The sequence below is a fragment of the Oryctolagus cuniculus genome, chromosome 10 (assembly GCF_964237555.1).
Source record: "Oryctolagus cuniculus chromosome 10, mOryCun1.1, whole genome shotgun sequence".
Lineage (NCBI taxonomy): Eukaryota > Metazoa > Chordata > Mammalia > Lagomorpha > Leporidae > Oryctolagus > Oryctolagus cuniculus.
The window spans coordinates 70,612,007-70,622,362 of NC_091441.1; the positions used below are offsets into that span (position 1 = coordinate 70,612,007).

Here is a 10,356-nt window from a genome sequence, read left to right on the forward strand (position 1 = left end):
TGGAAGTTGTATCCATAGCCCTCCCACACAATTTTGAATTTTTTTAAATTCTTAAGTTGTCTTTTGAAATCCATAATCAAGAAAATGTTGTTCTTTATATTTCCTGTATGTTAGAAATACTTTTATTTGCTGTACCTTAGGAAGTGGGTCTCGTTTGTCTCGAGAGGAGAAAGCTAGAAAGTCTGTTCACATCTGCATGTAAACACACACCTTAAGTGCATTACCTCAGTTGCTGCTTTGCATGCACAATGATGAGTTATCTAGACTTTCTCTCAGCATATAAATAATGAATTTGTTTATATAACTTATTTAAAGCTGTCCTTAGATAGTTGGATATGGGATAACAGGATCTCCTTCTTTCAAGGATCTTATGGTATGTTGAGACCATAAACATACAAGCAAATTAATTCAGTACAATGTGAGGGTTGCAATAATGAAGAAACATTCCAAATGCATTGAGTGTAATAGGGCCTTCTGGGAAAGAAGCAGACTGTAAGAGTAAAGGCAGAGAAGCATGATATGGAGCAGTAGATGCTTGAGGAGGTACCAATAACTTTCATATTGCTTTAGCATAGTTGCTTCTTGCCCAGAGCTGCCATTGGTAATGTGAGTTACTACTATCGCTGTTTGGCATCATGAGCAGTAATACCATATAGCACCTTGAATTCCTTTGTATTTTTTCCTACTGCTTGACCAAGTCACATCTGTGGCCTGCCATGAACTTGGAGCAGAAGGGGATGTGGGCTGACAAGAGTTAGGATGGCATTACGGAAGACCATTTGGAGGGACACGTCCCAGAGGTAGAGGGAGTGTCAGCATGCTACTGCTTTAGTGCCAGGCAGAGATAGAAGCAGTTCTAGTCCTTCATACTCTCCATAGGGAACTTTTTCCTAAAGTGTTTGGCCTTTAGCTGGCCAGGGTTTCAGCACTCTAATCAATCAGACTTTGCTCTGCTTTCCTGGATCATTGCATCAGGGAGAAGAAGGCTGGAAAGATGTAGGTCATGGAGCAAAACTGTGATTATGAAGTCCTTATACCTATCTTGTTTTCACCAATGAATTTACCCCTGAGAGCAGTTTTGGAAAAGTAACTTCTAGAGGAGACTCTGGGATATATAGTATACCTTTCAGTAAGTTTATTTATTTATTTATCTGGAAGGCAGAGTTATAGAGAGATCTTCCATCTGCTGGTTCACTTCCCAAATGGCTGCAATGGCCAGGGCTGGGCCAGGCCAAACCCAGGAGCCAGGAACTTCTTCCAGGTCTCCCATGTATGTGGCAGGGGCCCAAAGACTGGGGTCATCCTGTGCTGCCTTCTAGACACATTCGCAGGGAGCTAGATTGGAAGTGGGGCTGCTGGAACGTGGACCAGCGCCCATATGGGATGCCTGTAGGCAGGAGCTTAACCCGCTGTGCCACAGCACCCGCAGTATGTGGTATTGAAGTTTAAAAACCAGTTGATTATCTCTTGTGCTAAGCTGTAGAAGTGTAAGTAGCCAGTGCTAATGATGCATAGTCTTAGAAAGCTGAGTGCTTTCTAATCAAATAGCATGATTTCTAATGTCTGTGAATGTTGCAGGATATTTATAAAGAAGAAGGAAAAAAATAACAAAGTTATCTTCAGAAATAATTTTCTTAAAAATGTGTTAGGGAGATCTAGGTTTAAAGTGGTTCCTTGCTGGCTGATTCACTGCAGTAAGTTAAAGGTATTGTAAACAGTAGGTAACTTCTGTAAAGTAAATGGTTTTTCCATTAAATACTTCATGTAAGTGTGTTTTGATTTGTACATACTAAAATGCAAAATTACTTCATAATGTGAAGAGTCACTACCTGAAATGGATTAGAAATAGCTTGCGGTAATTTGAATATAAATTTGGCTAGTTCCCCTTAAAAGCACAGCATTTTTTTAACCCTTCTTCAGATTTTTATGGGCACATGGGAACTGCCTTAATATTAGACACTAGATTATTTTCCTTACCTTCTCTTGGACTCACATCTTTTGTTGTCTTAAACAGGGTTCTCTGTTGACTTTTACATTTGCATTATTTCTAACCACTATTTATGCTTTTCCCATAGGTATTAAATTGTCATCAAATAATATTTAGCTTTTTGATAACACCTTTTTGAAGCTCTGTTATAATAGAAAAAGCTCTTTTTAGCAGTCAAGACAATGCATGTTTTTGCTACTAAATGGTCCTTGGTAGTGATTCAGTCACATCCAGCTGTGAATTTTCTTAAGATTGTGGTAAAAGTCGACCATGATAGCTACTGCCCAGGGCCTTGCATTGTGGCTTAGCAGGTAAAGCTGCTGCCTGCAATGCTGGCATCCCATAAGGGCTCCAGTTCATGTTCTGGCAGTTCTACTCCCCCCACCCCCCCCACCCCCAAAGAAGCCTTTCATTTAAGGATACAAACTTCATACATTTCACAAGTACAACTTTAGGAATACAGTGATTCTTTCCACTATACCCGCCCTTCCACCCACGCTCCAACCCCTCCTCCTCCTCCCTCTCTCATTCCCATCCCATTCTCCACTAAGATCCAATTTTGATTAAATTTATACACAGAAGACCAACTACTGAGTTGAACGATTTACACATACACACACAAAAAATTGTTCTCAACAGTCGAGACAAGGGATGTTCAAAGTAAAAGTCATTGCATCTTGAAGTTAATTTCACTTCTTTTTTTTTTTGAAACTTAATTAACTTTAAAGAAGCACCTAAGAATGATACATCTTTTGCAAGCACTTAGACATAATTATAATACAACTCTTTGAGGTCAGAGGTCCTGCCTGGGAAGTTAGTACACAGTGACTCCTGTTGTTTATTTAACAGTTAACACTGTCATTTATGGTGTCAGTGATCATGCGAGGCTCTTAATGTGAGCTGCCTAGGCTATGGAAGCCTTTTGAATCCACAAACTCCGTCAGTATTTAGACAAGGCCATAAGCAAAGTGGAAGTTCTCTCCTGCCTTCAGAGAAAAGTACCTACGCCTTTGATGACCACTTCTTTCCACTGGGAAAGTTCCTTCATGTAGGACATTTTTTGGCTGCTCCACTTGTGATCCAGCTCCCTGCTAATGGCCTGGGAAAAGCAGGGGAAGATGGCCCACGCAGCTGGGCCCTAGCACCCACCGGGGAGACCCCGAAGAAGCTCCTAGCTTTGGCCTGACTCAGCACCAGTTGTTGTGGCCATCTGGGGAGTGAACCAGCACATGGAAGATCTCTGTTTCTCCCTGTGTAACTCTAACTTTCAAATGGATAAAGTAAATCTTTAAAAACAGCAACTACAACAACAAAAACAGGCTGGTATTGTTGTGTAGCAAGTTAAACATGCAGTTCCAGTCCCAGCTGCTCTACTTCCAATCCAGCTCCCTGCTAATGTGCCTGGGAAAGCAGTGGAAGATGACCCAAGTGCTTGGGCCCCTGCACCCATGTGGGACACCCAGAAGCAGCTCTGGGCTTCTGGCTTCAGCCTGGCCCAGCCCTGGCTGTTGTATCCATTTGGGGAATGAGCTAGTGAATGGAAAATCTGTCTCTCCCTCTCCCTCTCCCTCCTCCCACTGCTTGTCTTCCTTTATAACTGCCTTCCAAATAAATAAAAAATGTATCTTGTTTTGTTTTCCCAAAAACCTTTAAGTTATACAAACTTCATGTATTTCATAATTACAAATCTGTAGGAACATAGTGATTCTTCCCACCCTACCCACCTGCACTCCGACCCTTCTTCCTCTTTCCTCTCTTAGTCCCATTCTTAGTTTTTATTAAGTTGTATTTTCAATTAATTTTCTAGGCATACAATTAACCATACACTGAACATAGAGTTCAATAAATAGTATGAAAAAGAAAAAAAAAAACAAAACCCTGTTCCTCAACAGTTGACAAGAGCTGTTCAAAGCTATCACATTTCAAATTGCCAATTTTGCTTCTATAGATTACCTTTTAGGTACTCTATTACCACAATTCAGGGAGAACATATGGTGTTTGTCTTTTTTGGGACCCGCTTATTTCACTAATTATAATGTTTTCCAGTTGAATCCATTTTGTTGGAAATGACAAGATTTTAAAAATTGCCTTCCTCTGCCTTTTTTATTTTAAAGATTTATTTTTATTTATTTGAAAGAGTTCAAGAGAGAGGTGGAGACAGAGAGAAAAGTCTTCCATCCGCTGGTTCACGCCACAAATGGCTGCAATGGCTGGAGCTGAGCCGATCTGAAGCCAGGAGCTTTTTCTGAGTCTCCCATGTGGATGCAGGGGCCCAAGGACTTGAGCCATCCTCTGTTGCCTTCCCAGGCCATCACAGAGAGCTGGATCAGAAGTGGAGCAGCCGGGACTTGAACCAGCTCCCATATCGATGCCGACACTGCAGACTGGGGCTTTAACCTGCTACACCACAGCTCTGGCCCCAGTCTGGTTTTTTTTCATGTTACTAAAATATGTTTAGTTTGTATTCTTGAAGCAATAGTGAGGGATGATGTTCCTAATTATTTTATTCCAGTGATTTAATGTATTTATTTGATTCTGCGTTGTAAATGCTAATGTAGAGTTGTTGATGTTAAGCAGGAATTTCATTTGTTTCCCCAGCCGTATCCTGCAAATGAGAATTCTAAGCCTGCTTCTGAGAAGGTGGATGACTACAGCCATGCTGCAGAATACATGGAGAAGAGTCAAGTGAGGTTACCTTTGGTGAGCTTTTATTCTGCAAGTATTTTATAGAAAATAAGGAGAAAGCATGCATTATGTGAAAATCAACTTGCATCAATTGTATATATATTTAGAGTGAAGTTATGGGTTTTGGGGCACCTCTGTCCATTACTGAAAATAAGTATGTGTTTCCTTCCATACTGAATCTAAAACTTACTTTCTTTTTTCGATTTTAGGGAACCTTAAGTAAATCAGAATGGGAAGCTGCAAGTGAGTATATCATCAGTGTAGGTTAACTGACAGTTTCGAAGATTGTGCTTCAAAATGCTCATTAAGATCTGAGAATTCCAGAGTTTTCCTGACATGTTTTTGAAATATACCTGTTTCCCTATGTATGATGAAGCCCCTTTCTTGGCACAGCTGTTGAACGCCAGGAGAAAATGAATGTAGGATGTTGCTCAGTATAAATGCACCAGCACACCAACAGTTTCATTACTTGTTACAAAATAGCTTTCTCTGTTTCAGTCTTTACCAAAGATTTCTATTAGAGTTTTTGGCTTATATGATACATTTATGTATTTTGTTTGATTCTGGCCACTCTGGTGTTGACAGTGAGGGCATCACGCTAGTGAGTAAAGCAGCAGTGAGCAGGGTATCTTAGAGGGGTATGTGATTGGGAGCAAGCATGATGCATAGACATTCTGAGTGAGGTTCCTGTCGTCAGAAAGGAGCCAGAGGCCTGGCACATCTGTGAAGTCCTGTTGATCTTCAGCAGGTGGATAGATGTGCAGAGGTCAGTTCCAGAGCCTCACTGTCAATGATAAGAAATCCTTTACATGATTGCCCTGAGAACTCAATGGTAGTTTCCACTGTTGGTTTAAAAGTGTTCATTATGTTGAAAGTATAAGAGGTCATAAGAGTCCACTTGGTAAACACTGAGCACTGACTTAACGTAATTCCTCTGAAAATACTTTGGGAACTAATAAGTTAAATCTTCTCCTCCTAGAAGTATACAATCTAATGGAAGGTACAGACAGAAATGCATGTACTACAAAATTACTGTAATCAGAAAGTAGGTGAAAGAGAGGTTAGTGGAAACCAATGAAACCTGAGAAACAACAATAGATGATATTGACTCTGAAACATGTACCCAGCACTGTTCTAAGCTTGTCTTGTACTTAACTCATTTAATCCTGACAACTTTGTTGGTATTCTGTGACTTATTATCTCCTTTTCACAAATGAGAAAGCAGTTAAGTAATTTGGCTAAGATCACAGACCTAATGAGATCAGTGAACCTGAGTGGTCCATGCTTTTAGCCATGGCCTCATGAAAGCCCCTGCAAAACAAGAATACCAAGCTTGCTGAATTAACTGGAGAGGAAGAGCAAAAAAATAAGTAGGGCCAATGTGTTAAGCCTGTTTCTCTTTAATATTGATACCGTTAATAGAATCAGGATTGGAAGATGCTTTGCAGACATAATCATCCTTGAAAAACTGGGGAATGTGGGCATAAAACTAAAACTACCTAGTGCTTTTTCCCTGCAGTAGAGATTGGCCATCTGATATCCTGCCAACCCCAAAATGTGGCATAGGTTTGTTCAAAGGCCATGCAGTATTTTGCCATAGTTTTGGATTGTATTTTATATGAAGTATGGAACTTGGTCATAGCACCCATTCATTTGAGGAAAGGATGGGATAGACTTGTGAAAAGCCATGGGAGGGCCAGTGGCCGAATGGCAGCCGGGACCTAACATCCCACGGTGAGTGGGCTCTGGTGGATTACACTTCTCCAAATTGGAGGCTTTCATGGGCTCGAGAGAGTTTTGTTGACCTCAGAAATTACATTCTAGCTTCTGGTTTGATCTCTCTCACCAAGGCCTGCTGTTGCTCAGGAAGGTGTTTCCTAGGGGAAAGGAACATAGAGAATTGGTGTTGATTTGCTTTTGGAAATAAAAGTAGTCCAAAATTTGTTTCTTTGAATCCCAGTTGAAATGCCTTCATAGAAAGAAGGCATTTTATATAACCCGTAGGACTTTCAGAATTTTTTGAGTTAGAAAGGAAAGAAAGTGGATAATTGCATATCTGAAGTAAGCCTTCACGCTGTTAGTGGTTTTAAATGATCCTGAATTTGAGTAGGACAGGACTGAAGGGTTGTTTGCAGTCAGTGTGGGTGTATGAGTTGGGATCTGGCAGCTGTGGACTGTGGAGAACTCACTTGGAGTAGGGATAGAGTAAATGGTGCTGTCAGCTTTGTTTCCTCACCCTCCACGGTGGTTGGAAACAAACAGGGTTGCCTGTTTTCTGTCTGTATACTATGCTGACAACCACATTTCATTTCTGCTGAAGGAAATCAGAACTTAGTAAATAAGGTTCAGGAGAATAGCATGACCAATGCAGTACTTGGGGAGGACCAGTGTGCTTTTCCTATACAGCTTGGGTTGAAAGCACAAAAAGCTGGTTTGAGGCTTGGGACGTAGCCATGGTCTGCTGATGCTCAATGCCCTCTGCGCACAGTCAGCTCAGGGAGCACGGTCTTCACCTTCCACGACCTGTCTCTTATCCAGGTGCATGAAATAGCTTTACATTCTTTGAAATTTGTCACCTTTTCAGATATTCTCTTACCATAAAATCCACTGCTGTCTTTATTAGATCAAATAAGTTTGAACTTCAGTGTGATTCAGAACAGGGAACCATAAATTAATTTAGCTCTCTTTGCATGAACACACATCAAAGCAGGAAACCTTATGGGACTAGGTGAATAAGAAATACTGGTGCTGGGCCAGATAAATACTGTCTCTTTCGGTCATCATGTGGCTTTTGACTCAGTTTCTTTACTAAGCCCTACAACACAAGAATTGGATAATCAGATGGATTTTAAACATGTCAAGTTACAAATGTTCCTTGTATTTCTTCTTAATAGTTGTGTTATATGTTTCTTATATTTCATCTTACTCATTTTTTGTTTTATTATTTCTGCATAGAAAACCTAGAGTACCACTGCCACTAGTACTTAATGTGGTGTAGCTACTTGATTACCTTGTTCTAGGTAAAAAATACTTATTTGAAAGGCAGAGCTTCAGAGAGAAAAGGAGAGACCGACAGAGAGATCTTCATCAGCTGGTTCACTTCCCAAATGGCCACAATGACTAGGGCTAGCCAAGAGCCCAGGAGCTTTTTCCAGGTCTTCCACATGGGTACAGGGGCCCAAGCACCTGGGCCATCCTCTGCTGTTTTCCCAGACACATTAGCAGGGAGCTGGATCAGAAGTGGAGCAGCCAGAACTCAAACCTGCACCCATATGGGATGCCAGCCCTGCAGGCTGCTGTTTAACCTGCTGCACTGCAGCGCTGGCCCCGTTGTCATTTTCTTTGCCTTTCTACTTTCAGTTTTGCTTACCTCAGATGGTTTTTTGAGGCTTTTAAAGCTGTTGAATTGTTTTTCCTATGGACTGTAATGTTACCATTAGAATAGGTAGATTTGTTTCCAAGTAAGCATATCCCATATCTGCCTGAATGTGACTCAAATAATAGAGGAACTCCTAGAACCGGTGGCTTTTTTTCCTCTTCAAAAGCTGCTTGAGAGCCTAAGAATTTTCACCAAGTTAGACACAGGACTAAGTGTTGCTTTGTTTACCCTGAGGGTGTGATAAACTAAACTGTGTCTTTCCTTTATTTCCTCTTCAGGTATTTACCTGGTTTTTGCCTTCGAGAAGCAGCAGTGACCACTTGGGCAGTTGCCCCTCAGCAGCTGTGCTCTGCCCTGCACAGTCGTGAGCAGCCATCGCCTGTAGAGCAACAACCTTCTGTTTGTTTTCATTCTAAATGTGCAGGATGCTACCAGGAACTCCAGTGTATAGATTGAACACTTGCTGTCTGTGACAGATGAACTTTCATGTGTATATAAGAAGGGGTTGGGACCTTTGTCTTTAAAAATCTATTTTTAAGTAATGTTCTGAGAATTCCATTTACCTCTACTCTCTTTGCTCTTAAAATTTATCATATGACTTCTTAGGCAGCCAGACTGTTTCCACAGTGTTCTTATTTGTTCAATGTGTATTCACAGTATTAAATTTATCACATTTGTAGAATGGTGAAGAGAGCATACTGATTCAGCAGTATGCATGCTTATTTCCATAGTTTTGTTATATGGTATTTTTCAAGCTTAAGTGGGTTGTGTATATATAATTAAAAAAAACTGTTCACTATGTGTTGCTAAAGTTACAAGTTTAAAATTCAGTTTTAGATGATCATAAAAGTTCCCTAGACAGAATTTTAACAGTTCATTGCATTTCACTAGAAATAACTAATTTTGCTAATGTGCAGCAGTTCTGGAACTTTTCAGAACGTTTAGATGGCAGCATAAAGTCTTCGTGAAAACTTCCAGTCATAACAATTAATAGTTCCAGTTTTCAGATCGTATGTAATGAGACACATTTACCCATCTTCATTGAACCATGGGCCGTAGTTATTTTTCTCAAGATTAAGTCAAAATCCCTGTCTTGTGAGACAGTTGTACGTTGTTTTCAAATTTGTACACAGAACTGCAGTAGTAGGGTAAGGATTATAAAGAATGCAGACAGACTTCAGATTAATTCTCACTGAGGTTATCTCTGGGTTATTGATTACTTCAGCCTATAAGTAGACAGTACTTCTCCATAGTAGGAGCCATTGTGTCATCACCTTTCAATATTTTTGTTTTTGCCTTTTCAGAATCATCATGATTGTCATTTTAGCTGATGCCTATGTGAATTATTGTCCTTACTTTATGGCACTGCTTAGAGAACTTGCCAGCTTTTAGATATGTTTAAAAACTGAAAAGCGCAAAGCAAAGCAATTGCATATTCTTTTAAATAAAGTCATTTACTCTGAGCATGGTTTACAAGGACATTGCTTTCTCTAATTGTCCAGAGTACTTGTTTTAAAAGCACAGTCTGAATTAGTTTACATCTGTTGATTGTTCATAGTTAAGAGTAGGGAACTTTCTAGCAAGAGAATGTGGGTTTCTGCATTCTGCAGTAGTCATTTGGGAAATGAGTAAGTACATCTGACTAGTTGCTGTCATTAGCTAGGAAAGGTTTGGGAATGGTGCTGGGTTGATAGCTTTGGTAGGTATAAAAGGCTTTGTCATCCTTTCCTAGCATTTCTTAGTTAACAGGTGACAACGATTCATGTATTCTTGGCGTCCTTCATTCCTTTCCCCTGCATGTGTAATTTTGGGGAAAGAAGAATTCTCCCAAAGGATGGAATAAGTAGTGATGATACAAAAGAGAGAGAAAAGAAAAGTGGAGTTCCAGGGCTTCCAGTGAGGGAGAGGGAGAGGGAGAGCGAGGTCAGCCTGGAGGGGGCAGTGAGCTGCGCCAGCTATTGGAGGTGCAGGGTCTCACACAGCCACACCCACAGGAGCTACCTCCTTCCATGTGCTTTGTTTGTCTTGTTGCCTCTCTGTTCTTGCCCTCCTGCCCTCCTTGCTGCAACTAAGTGGGCAGTGACTTGAGGAACTGTCAGGGAAAGAATTGGAACATGAGGGTGACTGGGACACCCCCGGACCTGTGCTGTTTATCCTCTGGGGAAAAGACCAGAAATGGAGATCAAAAATGAATCACTTGGAGAAATGGAACAAGCTGCGGTTGTGGTGGTTGGTTTGGGAATGTGACTGCACTATGGTGTAACCAGAAACACTGGCAGGGAGCTCTTTGGGCCTAGAATCCATT

At 40.8% G+C, this 10,356-nt stretch overlaps 1 protein-coding gene across 1 annotated transcript in view; it reads left to right on the forward strand.

The window, feature by feature from the left end:
• The window catches only part of RNMT (RNA guanine-7 methyltransferase), a 32,889-nt gene extending 23,375 nt beyond the window's left edge, over window positions 1-9,514 (forward strand). Inside the window, exons 9-11 of the mRNA XM_002713472.4 lie at window positions 4,586-4,687; window positions 4,882-4,915; window positions 8,330-9,514. Coding sequence (XP_002713518.1) covers window positions 4,586-4,687; window positions 4,882-4,915; window positions 8,330-8,367 — 174 coding nt within the window. The 3' untranslated portion in view covers window positions 8,368-9,514. The remainder of the gene's footprint in view (window positions 1-4,585; window positions 4,688-4,881; window positions 4,916-8,329) is intronic.
• Window positions 9,515-10,356: the final 842 nt, after the last annotated feature.